General features: G+C 40.1%; 8 protein-coding genes across 8 annotated transcripts; 4 read left to right on the forward strand and 4 right to left on the reverse strand. All coding sequences in view use genetic code 12, as the record gives it.

Moving 5' to 3' along the window:
- Positions 1-417: 417 nt before the first annotated feature.
- On the reverse strand, positions 418-2046 carry CDC10 (septin). The gene has a single exon (XM_064915665.1). The coding sequence runs from the start codon at positions 1921-1923 to the stop codon at positions 871-873; it is 1053 nt and encodes a 350-aa protein (XP_064777077.1). The 5' UTR covers positions 1924-2046; the 3' UTR covers positions 418-870.
- Positions 2047-2591: 545 nt separating this feature from the next.
- Positions 2592-3760, forward strand: RJT20DRAFT_124167 (mitochondrial 54S ribosomal protein bL32m). The gene has a single exon (XM_064916159.1). The coding sequence runs from the start codon at positions 2967-2969 to the stop codon at positions 3555-3557; it is 591 nt and encodes a 196-aa protein (XP_064777078.1). The 5' UTR covers positions 2592-2966; the 3' UTR covers positions 3558-3760.
- A 138-nt stretch (positions 3761-3898) lies between these two features.
- Positions 3899-4609, reverse strand: PDX3 (pyridoxamine-phosphate oxidase; the record flags this gene model as incomplete). Its single annotated transcript, XM_064920240.1, has 1 exon — positions 3899-4609. One exon carries the CDS (start codon positions 4607-4609, stop codon positions 3899-3901), a length of 711 nt encoding a protein of 236 aa, XP_064777079.1.
- A 532-nt stretch (positions 4610-5141) lies between these two features.
- Positions 5142-7401, forward strand: RJT20DRAFT_11305 (uncharacterized protein). Its single transcript, XM_064915786.1, has one exon. The coding sequence runs from the start codon at positions 5561-5563 to the stop codon at positions 7352-7354; it is 1794 nt and encodes a 597-aa protein (XP_064777080.1). The 5' UTR covers positions 5142-5560; the 3' UTR covers positions 7355-7401.
- Positions 7402-8162: 761 nt separating this feature from the next.
- Positions 8163-8930, reverse strand: RJT20DRAFT_124170 (protoplast secreted protein 2 precursor). The gene has a single exon (XM_064916160.1). It carries the CDS (start codon positions 8850-8852, stop codon positions 8250-8252), a length of 603 nt encoding a protein of 200 aa, XP_064777081.1. The 5' UTR covers positions 8853-8930; the 3' UTR covers positions 8163-8249.
- A 1324-nt stretch (positions 8931-10254) lies between these two features.
- Positions 10255-11094, forward strand: RJT20DRAFT_91532 (flavoprotein-like protein; the record flags this gene model as incomplete). Its single annotated transcript, XM_064921378.1, has 1 exon — positions 10255-11094. The coding sequence occupies one exon, from the start codon at positions 10255-10257 to the stop codon at positions 11092-11094; it is 840 nt and encodes a 279-aa protein (XP_064777082.1).
- A 2409-nt stretch (positions 11095-13503) lies between these two features.
- RJT20DRAFT_124172 (uncharacterized protein) lies at positions 13504-15129 on the forward strand. The gene has a single exon (XM_064916161.1). It carries the CDS (start codon positions 13618-13620, stop codon positions 15106-15108), a length of 1491 nt encoding a protein of 496 aa, XP_064777083.1. The 5' UTR covers positions 13504-13617; the 3' UTR covers positions 15109-15129.
- A 31-nt stretch (positions 15130-15160) lies between these two features.
- IFE2 (Ife2p) lies at positions 15161-16469 on the reverse strand. The gene has a single exon (XM_064916162.1). The coding sequence runs from the start codon at positions 16358-16360 to the stop codon at positions 15203-15205; it is 1158 nt and encodes a 385-aa protein (XP_064777084.1). The 5' UTR covers positions 16361-16469; the 3' UTR covers positions 15161-15202.
- Positions 16470-21005: the final 4536 nt, after the last annotated feature.

Consider the following 21005-nt stretch of genomic DNA (forward strand, 5'->3'; position numbering starts at 1 on the left):
GGGGGGAAAGAATATGATGGAGGAGTGAAGAGAGTTGTGATTGGGGTGGATTGGTTATATTATATAGTGCAGTTGGTGATATTGATAGAAATTGATAGACATTGTTAGGGAACTAGGTGGGAAATTTGTGTTGGTGAACTTACGTCTCAAGTGTGATTATTTTAGTGTGAGGTGTTATATTTTATAGTAAATTGTTGCAAATTTAAGTCAAATTTAATTTTCATAAAAATTAGAATGTATAGATTTGTTTCTCCATCCCTCTCCGACAATAAAGAAAAGCCCACATTGACTATATACTCCTTGACAATAGCTCAATAAGTAGGAATCAGAGTTTTTAAATGTGGTTTTACAAAATTACTACTTACTGTAGTCTACATTGCCCATTGGATAAAATTCACTTATTGTGCATTAGGAAGCACTGGACCTTGAGCGCTCCATTTTAATGTTGCACTTGTTAGCGGGAAGTGTTGCAATCGTCCATTTGGGGCCGGAAGGACTCCATTTCTACCATATTTAATAAAAATGTGCTTTACACTCTGCATTACAACATCTCATAATCTTACTCTACATCTAATTCGGCAAACTATACATTTCTAGTATACTCTGATATAAAGGGCCCATTCAAGAAACAAATGCGAAATAAAGGGACTTACCAAACAGGTAGGAGGGTTGCAACAATAAATAGGGATTAGCTGCTAATACTTATCTAACAATGGCACTCGCAAAGGCGCTCATCCATTGATTCTAATCGGAAACAGATTATAGCCATACACATTACATAACCAGTTAACCAGATACATCTAACCTATCAGAATATTACTCTGATAATCTAAGTTATAAGCGCGAGATCATCTCCATCCACCGCTTCTATTATCTAGTAGAGCCGAAAAGGTTACCGTTGCTGGATTGAGTCTTCAAGTCTTGCTGAGAAGGCTGGGTGGATGGTGGGACAACCTGTGATTGTATAGGAGCAGACTGTCTGTTAGGGTTAGAGGCGTTTTCCTTTAATGCAATCAACTGCTTCGATCTGAAGCTTTCGTAGTGAACCACAGCGGTAGTTTCAATCAAGTCTTGCAAATGGGTTCTAGTCAAGAAGTCTCTCAAGAAGACAAATTCACATTGACTGACATCTTCAACATTGATGGCACCCCACTTGGTCTTCCTACCTTTGACGAGTTCACCATTAATTTGAACTTCTGTCTCTGAACCAGCAATAGCGAAAGGAATCAATGACTTGATGTCCTCATTCAACTGCTTCTCTTCTGGGTACAAATCGTCACTGTCGTATGGGTAAATGTTGAAGTTGTACTTAATAAATTCGTTTTGAAGAACCTTCTTGAAGTCGGCTCTTTCTTCAAGAGTCAAACTGTCAGACTTGGCGATAATTGGAACGACATTGGCAATCTCCGACAATTTCTTTAATGCTAGCACGTCTAATTGCTTCAACTTCCTTCCATTTGGAGGAATGAAGTACAAGATACAGTGGACTCTGGTGTCAGGAATAAATTTCTCTCTTTGGGCGGTTAACTCTTTTCTCAAGTATTGAGAGTGTTGTTCCTTAATGTACTTAACTAATGGTTCCCAGCACTTTTCGTTGTTGATTTGGTCACCGAAACCTGGTGTGTCGATAACGTTGATGTTCAAGCGGACGTTGTTTTCAATCAAAGAGTGGGAGTTAACCTTGATCTCAGTCGTCTTTTCAATAGGCTCAGAGGAAACCTTACGACCAGTCGATTGGGCCAAACCGGCAGAGAAAAGAGTGTTGATAAGAGTGGACTTACCCAAACCCGATCTACCGACAACCATGACATTGAACTGGAAACCACGCTTCAACAATCTGTTTTCGATCTGGGTGGTAATAGTGTCGAAACCGACATACTTCTGTGGTTGCGTGAGTTGAGGCTCGTCTATGGATGCTGACATCTTGCTGATTAGATTACTACTGGGGAAATAGGGAGACGGTTGGTGAGGATGATGGAGTAGTTATAGGGTAATGATCCTGACAAGAGAAGAAGAAAGAGTACAAACAATTCTGTGGTGACAGCTGTTCTGTTGGTGTCTTTTTCTGTTTATGTTTCACTTGCAATTTGGAGGCGCGTGTAAACCTGGAAAAGACGGTGGTGGCACGACTGGTGGTAGGAGAAATTAGCGACGATTTGTATGGTACGTGGTAGCGCCAGAGTGTTGATGTAGGGAGAATTGGGCAGAAAGGTGCATTGGGGGTTGGAACTGTAGATCTTGTTTAGGAGAGTTGTTTGTTGTGATTGTTTCAGTGTTGTGGGGGGATTAAAAGTAAAAAGTAACGTTGGAGTGTGGATGGGGCTGGAAACTGTTGTTATTAGGTTCAGAATATTTTATTGTGACTTTTGGGCTAGTCTGGTGTTCTTGGTCTTATCTCCTGGGGGTGTCTCCTGGTTGACAGTTGTAGTAATAAAAAATAAAGTATGGTAAATAGCCTCACCAAAAAAGGGTTTTTCGCTTACGGCGAGAGACAGAATATGGTGGTGCCTTGTGAAAAATCACTAGAGTCGGGCAGAAAATACTATCCGTATATAAAAGCGACGCCTTCAATATGGTAAAGTAAATTTGAGAAAAGTCTTGCTTGAGCTTAAGAAGTTTACATGTTCCCGTGGACATATTTGACCCTACCAAGAAGATCAAAACCGAAAAACCAGGTTACGAAAGACATATGCTAAAGCTATGCTATCAAGCTATGCTACCATGTGTTTGACACACCGTCGTAAAAGTCGTAAAAAAAAAAGCGTCAGATTATCCAATATGGTAGCATCAATTTCATTTTTCATTTTTATTGGTAGCGCTTCTTTTTGTCAATTTGGCTTTCAGTCACGTGAGTCCCCTGAAAAAAAATTTCGATTTTGAACTGTTAACAATGGTGAAGAAATAACCAAGACAGTGAAAAGTTGACTTTTACTACCTATTTACAGGGTAACCACATACACAACATTATGTCTTTATCGTTACGACTTGGTGGTTCACTCCCATTTGTGAATCAGACCTTATTGGGATGGTTGCCACGCCTCACCGTAGGCTTGAACTTGCCTGGTTTGCTGAGCTTGGGAAGAGATTCTCTCTCACAAGACAAGAGATTGAAAGAGTTGAAAGAACAAATAGAAAATAACAATGGCCAACCGCCATTCATGGTTGACAATGGTACCATTTTAAGAGCAGCTCCTAAGAAGAAGATGTCGAAGAGAAGACACAGAACCAAGTTATATACGCCAGGAGACAAGCAAGTGCAGCCTTTGAACAATTTGGTAAGGTGCCCAGCCTGTGGTAATGTGAAGAGATCACATTTCATGTGTATGTACTGCTTTGCAGAGATCAAAGCTTTCTTGAAGGGAAAGAAAAGAGAAAATGGTTTAATTAAAGATGTAGAGAACCCACAAACAAACTTGGATCCTGTGGATGAAAGAATATTGTATCCTGGTAAATTTATTCAAGAAGACGAAAGACAGTTGAAGAAGAAAGACTGGATTCCAGTGAGAGAAGAGCCGTTGGCGTACAACTCGAAGCAGGTAAAGCATGTCAAAAATTAAATCAGGACCATATCACAGACAAAGAGAGTAGATTCCTCCTATTATTAATTGATAGCATAGAGAGTAGCAGTACCATGAAATGGTATGAAAGCTCTTCTTTCATGTCTACATGACATAGATGTCTACGTAGATATTCATTCATTGTATGAAGTCTATATAAATAACTTGTACATATATCTCAAATATACTATTACATATTGAAATCTATGCTGTAGTAGGTATTGTGCATAGCTGGACATGCTGAAAAGTAATCAACTGGATATAAGAAATGTTGATGTTAACAAACGTTTTTGTAATCAATCAAACGTGGACAGAAAATGCTCTGCTGATAAGCTTTTGAATTAAGGAGCAAGTCTGACGATTTCCCATTCAGGATCATCTATCTTTTCTCTTCTATAGGTAATACGGTCATGTAATCTGTTGACACCTCCCTGCCAGAATTCTACTTCCAATGGCACAATTCTGACACCACCCCAGTACTCAGGACAAGGAATTTCGTTATCCTTCAAGGTCTTGAACTTTTCTTCATACTTGGTGTTGACTTTATCCAAATCGTCTCTAGATGAAATCACAGAAGATTGAGGCGATGCCCATGCTCCGATCTTGGAACCTCTTGGTCTACTGTCGAAGTATCTCTGAGTGGTTTCTCTTGTGACTGTTTCCATTAAACCTTCGACTCTCACTTGTCTCTGGATATGAGGCCAGAAGAAGGTTAAAGAAGCGTACTTGTTAGACTCGAAATCAGCAGCCTTCTTGGAGCTATCCCAATTGGAGTACACGATAAACCCGTAGACATCCAATTCCTTCAACAACACGATTCTAGACGATACCCTTCCAGAAGGTAACCTAGCCGTTGAGAAGTTGGTTGATTCGGGAATCATATCCGAATCCTTTGGAAGCGAGTTTTGAGCCTGTTTGAACCATTTGTTAAATTGGATCAATGGGTCTGCTTCTACCTCGGACTCATTTAAGTGTCCTTTGGTGTATTGATAGGTCTCCGGTGCGAAGAGGAGAGGAACTTGGGTATCATGCAGAGGAAAGTTGACAGCCATTTTTGTAGTCTTCGACGAGTGGTAGAACTTGGATGGTATTATTCTAGGATGCAAAAGCGGCCCGGTTTGTTTTGTGAAGAAGAAGTTGTTTCTGAGAACGGTTCTCTTTATCATTACACAATTGGATTTCTTTCGATCACAGAGGATATAAAAATACTACGGAGATCTCGTTATTATCTGCCGCAAAAAAATTATGGTTAGTCACGGATTAGTGAGAATTACTGCGATGCAGTAGTAGCGAGAACAGTGACAGAGTGAAGAAAGAGGAAGATTTGGGGAATAGGTGATAGTTTGGATAAGGAATCACTGGGAAACGAGGTGTGCATGACGATAGTTAAAACAGTGCAGGGAAGTATATTTTGACTTGTTTGAGACAAAACTTGGGTGTATTCCTGGTATTACGTGACGATTATTGGTGTATGACATGATTCTGATGGAATGTAGATTTTACGAGAGCTGGCGCAGAATTGCAGTGGTGTGGTTTTCTGGTTTTTTGTAGTGGGAGGTCGGTACAGGGCCAGTGCGTAAGGTTAAGGAAGAAAACTGTGGTGAGAAAAGAGAGAGTATGGAAAGGTATTCTACGATACTGGGACAAGATCCAGGATCCAGCCAATGAATGGGCTATGATACAATTCGTTGATATCGTTTATTATCGTCTGTAGTTATTTAAGCTTTTTTTTGTTTCTGGGGTCTAATCTTTGTGTGAATACCTCCTATACTGTACCGTACCTGCTGTTCCGTCCCTAACCATTATCTATAAATCTTTGGTCTCGTACTACCACTACTGCTATCTCATACCGTCTCGGCAGCTCAAGCAGCGCACTGAAAAATCGACTGATAACGATGAGCCGAAATTTTTTTGAAACTTTTCACAACCGTTATACAAAGGCATTATTCATTAGGTGAAAAATAGAAAGAAGCTTTCTCCTATAGTACCAACCACCAACCACAATGATAATACAGCACGAGATGTCAGGAGGCATAGGCGAGTCAAACGGGTTGTCGCTGGATGTAAAGAGAAGAAAACTAGACACTTACCCAGATACCTCTAGAAATATTTCAGTCTACAACATAAGCAGTAGGCATCCATTAAATGTGAAGCCAAGTGGTAATTCGTACTTGACATTAGAGAATGAGGAATTGATTCGTGCTAAACAGAATCTGTTGGGAGACTTAGCTGTCTTTCCTGAAGAGCTTCTTATGGAAATTTTGACATATGTAGATGACAAAGAGACCCTCCGTAACTTGTCACAGACTTCAAGATTACTTTATGCATACTTATACGATGAAGACATCTGGAAAAAACTATATGTGAAAAGCTTGGATGATCCACAGCATAAGGACGACTATAAAGACTGGAACGGTTCTTGGAGAAGTACAGTCTTGAAAGTGAAAGAGAAATACCAAGCCAATATCGTGTTACCTGACAATCTTTTATGTTCAGACTTACTCTACAGACCATTCCAATGTTCCCAGATTAACTATGATAAAGTTTTCAGTAAAATAATAGCGGAAGAGGAGATGTATCATAGGGACGCTTTGTCAAACAATTTAAAAACATTGCAAAGAGGAAGAATACAAAGAATTCCTGAATCACAGATGTCTCTTCAAGACTTCAATCAAAAGTACCATGATATGCCTTTCATTTTAACCAACAACGACAACACCAGATGGCCAAAGTGGAACTTCTCTTCATTGTTAAGTCGATTTCCCGATGTTAAATTCAGACAAGAAGCTGTCGAGTGGAATTTATCACTCTACAATGATTATTTGAAAAGCAATAGAGATGAGAATCCTTTGTATTTATTTGATTGCAGCAGTGTTGCAATGAAAACATTAAGGAAAGAGTACAAAGCCCCGGAAATATTCCAAGAAGATTTGTTTACATATTTCAATTTGAATGATGGTAAGAACAACTGTCGCCCCGACCATGCATGGCTAATCGTTGGTCCAGAGAGATCTGGATCCACTTTTCATAAAGATCCGAACTACACTTCTGCATGGAATGCTGCATTGACAGGGAGAAAACTTTGGGTAATGTTGCCACCTGACATTACCCCTCCTGGTGTAGGGACTGATGAGGAAGAGAGTGAAGTGACATCTCCTGTTGGCATTGCTGAATGGGTAATTTCAGGCTTCTTTAATGATTCGTTGAAGATCAAGGAATGTTTGGTGGGAATTACGCACCCAGGTGAATGCATGTACGTCCCATCAGGATGGTGGCATTCTGTGATTAATTTGGACGATTCAGTAGCATTAACTCAGAATTTTGTTCCCATTTCCAAGTTAACGAATGTTTTGAACTTTTTAAAGAACAAGAGAGAACAACTCAGCGGGTTTAGGCCCAACTCAGTTAAGGAGACTTTGGATTATGCTATAGACAGTCTATTACAGAACAAGGAGAATAATGAAGATATCACAAAATTAAAGGAGTACAGAGAAAAGTTTGATTCGCTTAATTTAGGAGAGAAACTTATAAATGAGGACTGTGGAGAGATATTAACTTCCCAATTACCGGCAATGCCAGTTTATGAGCTTTTCAAACAACTTTTGATTTTGAATGGCAAGGAAGAAGAATTGAAGACTGCTCTAGGAGAGTTGGAGAAATTAGAAGCAAGAAACAAGGCTAAAATAACCGGTAAAAGTGAAGCTTGGGAAAAGTTGACGACACCAGCCACTGAGGATGGCCCTACTGGGTTTAGTTTTGGGTTCAACTTGGAAGAGGAAAGCAGTGATGAGGAATGAGTATATTTAGGAAATGTAAATAGTTTAATGAAATATCTAGACGTCTTAAATCAAAGCATATTGTATTCTGTAGTTTCACTTAATGTTCATTATGGTTCATTAGCTTTCATTAGCATTCATTGGTGTTCTCAAGGTCGGATTGCTGCAAATAGAAAAAGTGCTGCACTTTTTCATAAGACACAAAAATAATAATATCAATTTCGTGAGATGTCTGTCGATAAGGACAAACAGCCACACGTTTCATCTTTTTATAGAAGGATCTTGGGATCTTGGGATCTTGCGCTTCTCTAACTATTGTCTAGGAGATATCTTACAGATGTTGTTCCAGCCCCTTCATTGTCAAGAGTCATGACTATTCATTATTACAAACCCCAATTCATAACCCTAAGGAGTCTAACAAAATATAGACAATGGAGAGGTACAGGACTGAAAAATATGTTGCAAAAGTTAGTTCTTCTAAACGGGGGGTGTGGTCAAGGAAGAGCCGAACCCGAAAGGAGACTAATGCTAGAGTAGGTAACGAGTTTCTATTTACGACGAGGTAATAATTAACCGCGATGGGGCTTCATCTTATCCGAAATCGATTTTTCATTGTATCCAAACGGGGGTCTATTGCCTTCTGCCATCATGGGATGCCAAAGATGTCATCATAGTAGGATCAAAATGCCTATCGCCCTTAGAATGGGGGTCAATTAACTGGCAGCCTAGTCTAGTTGAATGTACTCTACGTAGATTTGTTCTGTAAGGCTGATTTTTAACGCCTCTACGAATAATGCCTCTATCAATGCCTCTACAATCACTGAAATAATCAAAGCAAATCAATATTTATTGCTGAACACTAACATTAAAAAGACTGGATTGAAACCAGTCCCCAGCTCTCTACCTAATTTTTAACCTAGAACTTCTGGATAGTTTCCCAGAAAGACTTACCTTGGATCTCAGCAATCTCCAATTCAATCTTGTTTGGAGATCTGGAACCGTCAGCACCAGCGAAGGTACCAGCACCCCATGGAGAAGAACCGTGTGGCTCATCGAAAGAGGTGATCAATGAGAAGGCCTTGGCGTAACCCAATGGAACGTAGATGATACCGTGGTGAACCAAGGTAGAAAGAGCGTTCAAGACAGTAACTTCTTGACCACCACCTGGGGTACCAGTGGCAACGAAAATACCAGCTGGCTTACCGTGCAAAGCACCTTGAGCCCACAAGCCACCGGTGCTGTCCCAGAAAGCCTTGAATTGGGCTGGGAAGTTACCGAATCTGGTTGGGATACCGAAAAGGAAGGCATCGTACTCAGTCAAGGTCTCAGGAGTTGCAATTGGGTAGTTTGGTCTTGGTGGAGCGTGCAACTTCTCCAAGACATCCTTGGTCAAGGTCTCTGGAACTTGGAAGATGGTAGCTTGACCACCGGCAGCTTCGACACCCTTCTTGACGGATTCAGCCAAGGTAGCGACGTGATGGTACAAAGAGTAAATGATGATAGCGACTTTTGGGGCCATTGCGAATTTCTGTTATTAAGTTTGAGGTAATATAAGATTGGATGAAAGGACAAACGAATCGAATACTGATGAGAAAGTCTACAATTGTTTTTTGGGGGGCAGAGATAATCTTTATATATATATACTTCTCAACTTTGATGCAGCACTGGTCGGGATAACTTCCTACCATCCACCACCACAGTAATTCTTAACTATGGCCAGACGTATACCGGCTCACCTGCGGCCCCAGAAAGTTGTGGAAAAATATAGCAATATTACTAAAGAGTTACAAATGCATAGAGGGTAGACTGCATGGGCTTTATTCAGGATTTAGTAAAAGGAAGAGTAACGGGCACTGGCAACATTCTAAGGACGAACTGAAGGGGGCGTCGTGGCTACTGGGTGGATTTTAGATTTTTGTGGCTCAATAATGTGCTCAAGTACAGAGGGTTATTTGGCATTAGGATAATCCCACCATTGAGGAGATTACTAAGCTAGGTAAATTGCAAACATTGCTTCTGCTACGGTGAATCTAATCTGTCATAGTTGACATTCAATGCGCGGAAAGGTGGTGTGTGACACAAAACCCGAGAAGGTTCCAACAGATTGCTGTGGAACAGGAGACAAAGGAGAAATAAGACCATTTGAACGGTAACAGACAGCACAAACGCCCAATTGGCTTTGCTCGTATCTGCGATACGATTACTTCGCTTGTTTTTGACTTTTTGGGTGGGGAGACACCACCAGCCATAAACTACTGTACCTTCTTCCTTCATTTCCGCATCAGTGTCGTCATAATCACAACGATATGTTGACATTAATAATAATCTTCATTACAATGCAATTGTGAATAATATTATGGTAATATTATTACCAAGGGAACTACGTGCCCTCCATGCTGGACTCTGTTTACTGCAACATGCCTCCGACATGCGGTCGAATTTGGCTTACTCACAATCGGTGGACAATTGTAATCCATTACTAAACCGGAAATTTTCACGTCCAAACCGCTGTGCAGTAACAGTTTTAACCAGACGTGCTGCAGAGACTGTATTTATCAAAGGCGCCGCCATGGGTGATGAAGAGATGCTTGCTACATAGCCAATATCCCCGAAACCATATATATAGGTGAAATTGACCATTGTGTCAAAACGAGCGATTCTTCGTGGTATTGAGCCTGTTAATTTGTTTCTTGGTTTTATACTGTCAACTGCAGCATTCATCCTCCTTAATCATATAAGCATCTCTACTAGATAATATCGTTATCAGGTGAGAACGCAAAATTAATAGAAGAAATCACTATTTCAGCCCTTAATCCCTCGTGTCGTTGTACAATTTGTCATTAGAAGTCATTTCGAGAGAATTCGAATAATTGTACACTTATAACACATTCAAAGCTAATATTTTGCAACAATAAATCAAAATGAAGGTAGCTGTCATTCAATACTCCACTTACGGCCATATCACCGTGTTGGCACGTTCCGTCAAAGAAGGTGTCGAGAGCACCGGTTTGGCCTCTAAGGTCGACCTTTTCCAAATTCCTGAAACTTTGTCTCCTCAAGTTTTGGATTTACTCCACGCTCCACCAAAGCCAACTGACATTCCAGTCGCTCTGCCAGCTACATTGGCTGAGTACGATGCCTTACTTTTGGGTATTCCAACCAGATTTGGTACTTTACCAGGTCAATGGATCGATTTCTGGGGCAAAACAAGTGGTTTATGGGCCGAGGGTGCCCTTGCCGGTAAGCCAGTTGGTATTTTCGTGTCCACTGGTACCCCAGGTGGTGGTCAAGAAATCACCATTAGAAACGCCATTTCTTACTTGGCCCACCATGGTACTCCATTCGTTCCATTGGGTTACGGTAAGGCCTTCCCAGATTTGACCAGTTTTGATGAAATCCACGGTGGTTCCCCATGGGGAGCTGGTACTTTTGCTGGATCTGACGGTTCCAGACAACCAAGTGCCTTGGAATTGAGAGTTGCAAAGGTTCAAGGTGAGACTTTCGCAACAACTGCTATTAAATTCTTTAAATCAAAGCAAGCCGCCTCTAAATTCACTTTAGACCCTAAGAATGCCTCAACAGCTACCTCTACAACCGCTTTACCTTCAGAAAACACTTCCACTGACAAGGTCGGTGAGAAGCAAAAGGCTGCTGAACAAGCTAAGAAGGCCGCCCCTGCTGCTCAAAGAGCCCAGCAATCAGCAAAAACCACCACTGAAACTGCCGAGAAGAGCTCTTGTTCCAAGTGTGTTGTCATGTGAACACTTGATATCAAAAAAATGTACCAATATCCATTCTACAAGTTTTAATAATTATCCTTAATTTCCATAGTATTATTCTTCTTACTAGTATTATTACTTTGCCTAATAAACCCCTCCTATTGAAGTGTGTCGGACTTTCCCCCAGCTTCCACTTCACAGATTAATAAAATTACTCATCATATTTCTTATCGGTACGTAAACACGATGTTTTAGTCGTTATCATACTGCCACTTGCGTTTATGCTAAGCTTTTTAATCCATATAGTGTGTTTAGTAATTTGTTAGTAAATGTAAGATCGATTTCAGGCAGCAATTTTCGCGTTTTCAAAAAGAATCGTTTTGGATGCAAATTATTTTCAGTGTACATACCACCGGAGAAGAGCAGCGATCTAAGTTGACACTATTTCGCCGAATTGAAACATGGCCCAGAGACTTGAGAAAGAATATGGATTAACCAACTTTCCACGTAGATGTCCCGTGATTTAATCAGGTACTCATATAGACAACAGCGGTTACTAAGATACACATTTGAACTTCACTGAGTAGATTGTAGTGGTAACAATAAGGCACTAATTGCAGATAAACATCATTGAGACAATGTTTATCGAAGTAGTAAGGTAACACTCAAATAGCATATTTGACAATTAGAAGAAAACCTAAACGTCCAATATCAAACTGAAATAGATCTTCTAAACTCGAACATACGTGGTATTGATCTTTCCAGAATTGGAAAGCCTCGGGTATCAGAAGAGTTCCAATTTCAGCTTAACTTTGAATTTGATTTCAGAATCCCTAAACTGTCCCCAAAAATAAGAACTAGAAGCTTCCCCAACAATCATCACTTGGAATACTCTAGAGAATGATGTTGATAAGTCGCGACAGTGTGAAATACAAGGTCAATGGTTAGCTTCATAGCAAATAGTGTGGTCAGTGAAGTCACATTTTGTCTAAAGATAAAGAAAGAAACCCTCCAATATAATGCACATCCCACGAATTACGAATACGTGATTTCTTGACAGTGGATCAAGTCCATATCGTTTTATTCACTTTGGAGATACCAAAAGAAAATGAAATCACTAAAAGCAAAACAAATGATTATCGAAAGCCAGAAGGAAACAAGCTCTGATATTGGTATGTCAATAACTCAAAGCCCGTGAAATTTTTCTAACACTCAATGAAGTTCCTCCTACTAATCTAGACAAGGCTTGCCTCTGTTTCCTTGGCACATCACTGGGAGTTTCTATGACTTCGCTTGGGCAACCAGTGCTATTAAAATTGAAGTGAAATCGTATCATATTTACTAATGAAGTTGGGCCGGAATCATCAAGGATACATTCTCAATTAAGAAGATGTATGGGAGATTTCCCACGAAGTGGTTAGGAAACCACAAGCAGAATATAACTTCCTTACATACCTCATTTCGTTAGAATCCTTGCATAATTCTAAACTTCACAATGTCAGTAGCACTCAAAGGTATCTTGACCCTTTCACTGCAGACCAAATGATACTACTGCACGCTCACTGCTGTCATAATAGTCTAGTTACCACGAAATCAGCTGCTCCCTCAGCACAAACCTTGAATACGACTAGATCTTCTTGATTGGCTTCAAATTGTGTTAGAACCGGTGATGAGTTATCGAGAGAGGCTATTCCTCTACGACAATGCTGCGGTACGGGTCTTCTACGACGAACCAACTTCGTAAATCGCTTCACAATGTGCTAATCCACCTTATATTGACCATCGGTTCTCCCTCGAAGAATCTCACTTGGCTGTTGCCGAAACCACACCTAAGCACATTCTTACACTATGATCACAACATTGAATCCTAAAATCATCCATACCATCTCATCTCCCCAATTATTGCTACCATCTACTCAGTGACCTTACCAATCTGTAGATCTTACCCACGCTGCAGACTGAGACACGCCTTAAATCCCGGGAAAAGACGTGGAATTTTCAAACTTCAGGCTTTGAGCAAATGAACAAACCGTGAACTTGACTTCTTCTAGAGGAATCAACGCACCTACAGAAGATCGCTACTGATTCAGAAGAAAAGAATGGAGTTTAATGATAGGCGACAGTCGCGTTGTTTAACAATCCAAAAAGGTGATAGTTAAACAGCGCTACCGTGTATAATATGGTATAAGGTGCAAAATCAAAATCTTTATGTTAGGCATTACACCTGATTATGTGTAGTTATGTTGGTTGATTTCGATTTCACATTTAATACATGAATGTAGTTGTGAGTTACTTATGTTATTGGCTCTATTGAAGTATAATAAGACTCAAGGATATGAATATCATGCCCTCTCTTCTTGAGAGTGTCATCATAATTGCAGACGACACTATAACAACACGGTTATGTCAGTTCCGGTATATTATGACGTAATCACGATAGACAATATTTAAGGCTTCTGTTTTTATTTGGTTGGTTTTAGCTGCTAAAAGTAATATGAATTTATCCGGCGTTGTAAGTCACCATTGTAATGAAATTGAGTGATAAGCATACAGTGAACATAGAGAATGGACTCTGACAGACTATTAACATTAAACGCTCCAAGGACAGGAAGTCTGTCTACACTAAAGATAGGTTCTTTGTTTACACAAGGACCTAATGATGCAAAGAAGAAGAAAAAGAATAAGACTTTTCATATTTATGGTGGAAATAGTGGAAGTAGTCAGATCAGTCATACTTCTGTGGCGAGTTTACTAAACAAGGAGAAAGCATCAAAGCGAATACCTTTGTCAGATTTGAATGTGAATGTGAGAAATGAACTAGAAACGCCTAAGAACAGAGTTCTTCTGGTGAGTTCTATGCTCAACTCAAATGACAATTTGGTTAGAGATGGAAACATAAATAATACAAGCAATTTAGATGAAAATACTGACCAGTACAGCAATCCAGTGAAGCAAGCTTATGAAATAGAACTTACTGTAGCAGATGAGGATAACTTTGAGAGGAGCTCAATACCCAAGGAGCCTCTTGAAAGGCTCCAAGACACTGCCGCCAAAGCAGCTATACTGTACGATTCAGAAGGAGTTGCTGATAGTGAGGAAGAAGTTGAATGCCTTTCTAGTTCTCAGTATGGACAGAATTACAAATCCAATTCACAACAGACATTGGAAATGAAGAGTTTCTCTATTTCAAACGGATACACGCAGATGGGCAGGTACCATGACAGCGATGATATCGCCGGCTTACATTTTGTGAAGTACAACGGTTACGAAATGCTGGACACACAGTTGACAAATGAAAACTTCCAATCAGAAGACTTGTCCGCCAGTCATGATAGAGGCTGCGATGGCGAAGATGAATATTTTACATCTCAACCTCTATTCACACAATCTCAGGAACGCTCCGAAATCAATCAACTTGACGAAACTGGTAGCTTGCCCCACCTTCGACATGATTCCTATGGGCCACCTATAGAGCGTAGAGAAGAAACCGAATTGGCTGAAAATCTGGAGATACAGCTCCTAGAAGGGGCCCCAGCTGCTGTCTCCGTGAAAAAACTGGCAGGCAAAGAAGAAGAGGAAGAAAAGAGTCAATCACACAATTGTAGTTCCCCTTTACTGGATGTGGGTGCTAGCGATCCCACAACGAATGAAAAAGGTGCATCCAAAGCTGAAGCTGAAGATGACGACGTGATACTCACAGGTCCATGGTACAATCCCAGTCAGCTGTCTAAAGACATTACAGAATATACAAAAAGCGAAGGAGTCTCTCAGCTGCTGCATGCATCATATATGATCACTCTAAAATTGCAGCACAAATCGATCGACGAATTGGATAAACAGTCTCAAACGGAGACAATTCTTCAACCTGTATCTGACAGAAAAGAACCCAACGAAATAGTGCTGAGAGTACATAACAAAGAAACCTTTAAAAAGCGAAAAGCAGCATCATTAGCAGACATAATTTCGAAAACTCAAATGCCATTGTACAGACGGGTTGGGTTATCAAAAAGATCAAAAATTGACTCCTTGCATACAAATCTCAAAAACAGAAATTGACTACTATTAAATAGACATAATCATTAACTGGAATAGTTGCTTACCGTGGCAAATATTTATTATACATTTGAATATACTTTGATATGTATCTTAATCACTTCTTGTTACCGCGAGGATCTATCAAGATTTTTATGTGTTTGTCTTTGTTATTGATCAACTCTAAAATTCCCCCTTCTACTCCCTCATCAATGCTGCACACTTTTGTGACCAACTGTTTCACCTCTTCAGGGTCGATCAAGCCTGATTTATATGCTTCGATCACCTCCTCAAAATCAAGCCTCGTATAACACATTGAACCAGTGAGAGTTTTCTCATGCAAAGTTAAATCCATTGGGTACACTGTCATGGCCTTATGTGCCCAAATAGCGAGATTGGTTGCAATTCCATTTGTTTTCAATGCTCCAAGAGAAATATCGAACGTTTCCTTATTTCCTGACGAATCAAAAATACGTGAAAATCCCCAGCTTGATGGACTCAATTTCAATAACGCCTTTACCAACTTTTCCTCGTCATGGTTGTAGGGTGTTGGGTCAAAAACTGTAACATTAAATTTTGCAGCCAAAAGTCTTCTGTCGTGAGCCGGTTCGCATACCACGATATTCTTCACATTGTGGCCCTTAAGTGCAAAAATAGTACATAAACCAATTGGACCAGCTCCCAAGATAAGAGCTGTATCTTGTGGCCCAACGTGGGTTTTGGCTACTCCATGCCAGGCAACGGCCAAAGGTTCTGTAAGAGCTGCAATTTCAACGGGTATTATGTCTTCAGGATATGGGATTACGTGATGGTCTCCTATGACACAGTACTCTGCAAAACCTCCATCGGAGAATCCTAAACCATAGAAGGCAATATTGTCACAGGCATTGTATGCTCCCTGGGCACAAGAGGAACACTTTTCTTTTTCTTCTGTTTCCAAATATTCACGGTCCATACATGTACCAGTTGCTTCAATGACTACTTTCTGGCCAACTTTCAAATTGGGATCTGTTTGTGAACCCAATTCTACAATCTCTCCGCAGAATTCATGGCCCATGGCTTGTTGGTAATACTTATGAGAGATGACGTTGGTTTTGTCTTTACCGGCTTCATTGATGAAGAAGATAGGACCTTCTTCGTATTCATGGAGATCTGTACCACAGACTCCACAGAAATCAACCTTTATTTTCACTTCATGTGGGTGCACAATACTCGGCTCGGGCCAGTTCTCCTCTAGCTGAATGTCTTTATTTCCTTTGTATACTAAAGCTTTCATATTTTTCTGTTATGAGCGGTTGAGTGATTTGCTTTGCGCACAATACACAATGAATATCAATTCTTGATAACGAATTATCGATGAGTTCAATTTTAGCATCGTGGTCTCATCTCGACTTACATCTACAACTATATATATACATACATATATATAACGACCGGAGCTTCATCGCCATGCAAAATGGATGATGTAGGAACATCAGATGATAAGGTAAATGCGTTATTTTTTAAAGTGGTGCCAAAAGGGGTTTGCCGCAAATTATGAGATGACAGCAGAAGTGTAGCTTCGAAGAGAGAGTTTACGGATAAAGGTGTAGGGCCGCAGCTGAGCAATTTGGGTAAGAGCTAAGCAATTCGGGAGAGAGCTCAGCATCAGCAATGATAGTCATGTGCTCATTTGGACAAATTCGCTGAAAATATGATAGAGGTAGTCAATAATTGGGCCATTAGTGTTAATGTAGGATGAGTGGGCCTAGTGAAAAGGGAAATCAGAAGCTGCGTCAAGATTTCCCCATTGGAACAAAGTCTGCTGATTTGTGGAGGGAACATCTGAGCCGCGCAGGAAACACTTGATGGTTTGCAGATTGTCACGATACTAGCCAAAAAGCAAAGTCATCGCCAGCAATAATATGACAAGAAATGAGAGTTCAATACTTGCCACCTGGGCACCGTCATTTTATGGGGTGGGGGTGGCCAATTAATTTCCGCAGTTTCATTTCATGTTCCAAGCTATTGGTGGTTGTGGTAGTAGCTCATTGGGCGCTCTCTAACTGTCAGTGCTCGAAAGCCAAGCCACGCTCATGCAACAGATGACTAAATATGTACATCACCATTCCTTGAGATATGTCATCAGCCATTTATCACGTGCTCAAATTTGAGCATTCAGCTTGGAGGAGTTGCTGCTGGGTAATAAAAATTTTAGATTACGGCTTTCTTCTAGGATATTCCATTTGCTCTTCAGCTAATAAAGCCGGGACACTTGCAATGAGCGGTCATGCTGGATATCAATCCCTCGTGTGGACGTCCTCTCTAGCCCGGAAGAATAATAAGAATATTCTAAGTTCAGTTATGATTTTAGACTTAATGAAATCATTGACTCTACAAGTATTCAGACAATCCAATAAAATTTTTTGCCCAGTAGACACTAGCTTGACCTACATTCTAAGTCAAAAACCTCTTGTAAAAACAAACGTACTGTAGTGGCTCTTCTTGCATCAATCGTAACTGATATAACGGGGCAGTACCGTGGATAAAGTCACTATATTCTGTTCTTATTTTGTAGTCGGATTAAAATACCCTCTAATTCCTCAATCTCATAAAATAAAAGACTCCGCTTCGTGTTCGCCGTTTGCAAGTGCCATGCCATCAGTGAGTTTTAAACGTTGAGGACACCTACGTTTTTTTACCAGTACATTGTTAAAACTTATTATCTCGTAATTGCCGGGTAGACATGCTAGAACTGCCCAGTAATGACTATATTTTAAACCCTTTTCACTAATACAGTAGCAAAAATATATAAGAACCTAATGAAAATATTATACAGTTAAAAAAAAAACACAGCAAAAGTGAAAAATTATGGATGGTAGCGCAGTATATATACATACTGAATATTATCTTTCCTTGGCTGGAACAATAAATAAAATAAACCTAATAAATACAATATGGGGGTAAGGAATGGTGGTTCGATCGTGCCGGTGCTGAAATGCCTTCCTTAGCCGTTGATCAATTCAATTATTTTCCTAAACAGAACGTCACTGGCACTGGATGCTTGTGGCTCTTGTTTGGCTCCGATTTCTTCAATGAGCACCGGCGAACGTAGTCCTTCTTTTCATCAAACTTTGTGTACTGGCTACAGGAGCCTTTTGTTGATGTTGTGTAGTTAGATTGGTTTTGGGTGCTAGAAGTGGTGGATGAATTTGAAGACCTCCTCGAGGAGGTCACATTGGAAGTTGAACTGGATTTTCTTTTTAAGAATGACATTTTGGTCGTAATATGAACGTAGTAGAAAACTCCAAATAAATAAATGTAAGAATAAAAACTAATGCAAAGTTGGAATAAAGGAACTGTTATAGTTTTAAATTAAGAATTCGTAATCGTGAGGACGTACTAGAGAATGTACGCCGTGTTGAGGATGGACTGGTACAAAGTTGGAAGACTGAAGAATCTCTCAATGTAAGCTATTTCCAGTGATACTTTCCTAGTAAGTGGACTGTGGGTGTTTCGTAGTAAGATGTTAATACAACATACTACAATACTACTTTTGGGAGGAACAAACAATCAAACAGCAAATAAAGCGAATTAAAAAGTGGGAAAAGTATGATTAGACCTTAGATATAGTCAAATGACGAGGATATCGAGGTATTTCTCTGGATGAAATATGGTTTTGGTCAATTAAGTGATTGACACAAGGGTATATACTTCTTAAGCTTGCGGCACGGATTCTCTCTCGTGGGCCACGAAACCTTTTTTTTCTATGGGTGATACTTTACTCTGGTAATGTCAAAGTAGCTGGAGTATCCAAGAATCGAAGGACGACCTAAGCAAGTTGCACCTCGAGCTATCAACAGACGGGCAGGGTCGAAAACTTAAGAAATAAAGACTGAAAACGATTACTATCTTTCAAAAACTAGCAAAAAAATTCATCCAGAAACTGGGACACCTCTGAAATATATTTATATGAACTTTCGTTTTTAGGTGTGTGGGAATGGTTGTAAATTTTGTGAATTTTTTTTGCTTTTTTTGCCTTTGTGTGTCTTTCCTTTTGGAGTCAGCGAAAAACTTGCAGGTTAGCATCGAGGAACAAGCATGTATGGCGAGGGGCAAAGCATAATTTAGACGAGAGTGGGTGAAGCAGCTGAGGTCGTGTGTGGACAGAATACGAAAACTTGTGATTCTGCAAACTCTGGGAATGAAGTGGGAATTGGAGGAGTCAGGGTGGGCCAGGGTTACCCGGATTTAAGCAACATCCACCAATACCAAAAATCCCTCAAAATTTAGTAGGTCGATTTTTACTATGTACAGTAAAATGGCGTTTTAGCACAATAGCGAGAAATCACCATTTGTGGAACTTCGCACCGCTTTTTTGGGTAACTTGAAGGAGAGTGCGCGTGGAATTGACAAGTGAAACTAATGGTGAGGAGTAATTGGTGGTAACTTCTGTACTTACCTGAGTATATCTCAGACCGCATATCTGTAGTATACAGCAATTTACCTTTTTGGCCCTTTGGCGTTTTCTTTTTGAGGGATTTTCAAACTAGCGTTTAGCACGACGCCGCTGTTCCTGTACCGGGCTTACAACACTTTATGTATTGCATTGTTGTGAAGAGTTGGGCAGTTGTTATGCAATGTTAGACTAATACTGGGGCCATCCTTTTGGTATCTACAACCTATTGTGGTGTTGAGCACAAATTGCTAAAAAACGAGAATAATGGAAGAGGTTACGATACGGTCAGAACTGAAATTCCCCAGAATTAATCAATGAGTATCTCATCTTACATTTAAAGTTATGGGGGTGTCTCATTATAAAATCCGCAGTCTTTAGTAAACATCTTCGCGTATCCAAATTGCACAGTTTAAGCTCTCCCGCAATCCCCAATTCACTGTTGTTCATGTAGCAATTCGCAGATGGCTCTGTGTCAAATTTTGTGAAACATCTGAGGATATAAAAAATACCTTCTGATACATTGTGAAAGAGAGTGGATGGCTCTTCTCAAATATCTGCAGATCTTTCTAGGGTAAGTGAAAAAGATTTGCACCTATTGACGAGCATGGAGATGTTCATGGTAGTCGCAGTTTCGGAAAACTATTTGTTACAGCTTTCATGTAGACGATAATACCATACAGTAAATAGTGTGATATAATGTTGATAAACCGACTAGTATTTCCTGTTCCTCAGATACTTCGTCTATGCTCCATCACCTTTCCTAAAATGGTGTAACCCATATCCTAATTAAGCCATCGGACTCGACTTTGCTTTGTGTGTCATCTCTTAATCTATAATTAAAAATTATCGGGCGCATTGATATTTGCCATTTTATGTTACCGTTCTCCCATTGTCCATTGAGGAGGATGGCCCCTGCTTTCTCTACAAATTTCAAATCACACACTAGCTGAGCAAGTACATGTTACTATTGATATGACCCCGCGTATAATGACGTATGCTGTGAAAGAACTTTCTTTGATATGGTCATACACTTGGCTAACCAGTAAATTCGTAGATACTGTGATGCCGTCTCGTTTGTTTATTGGCACATATATTTCTCCTCTAATGTGCCGAATTCCGTTACTAAAATTCGTATATTTGTTATTTTTAGCTTGTGCTGTTTAGTTGCATCTGTATGGCAGAAGAGGGGCTTCAGCTTGAAAAATCAATGATGTCATAGTTTTTTCCGCGACTCTGTCTTTGGCACAGTATCTTTAGTAGAGGTGATAGATATCGATAATGGTGCTCCACTAGAAGTCCATGCAACAACTTTGGATTCATGGGTGATGTCCAATAGTTCTGAAATGTTTCTCCTCAAATAATACCAATGCCTTCGTGAGTTCGGGAGTACGCTGTCCTTTCAATCTGGGGAAAGGGGGGCCCCAATCTCGTAGATGCAAGTTTATTTTCGATGGAATTATCCCACTCCGAAGTGAATATATAG

The sequence above is a fragment of the Scheffersomyces xylosifermentans genome (assembly GCF_036884685.1).
Source record: "Scheffersomyces xylosifermentans strain CBS 12540 chromosome Unknown RJT20scaffold_1, whole genome shotgun sequence".
NCBI lineage: Eukaryota > Fungi > Ascomycota > Pichiomycetes > Serinales > Debaryomycetaceae > Scheffersomyces > Scheffersomyces xylosifermentans.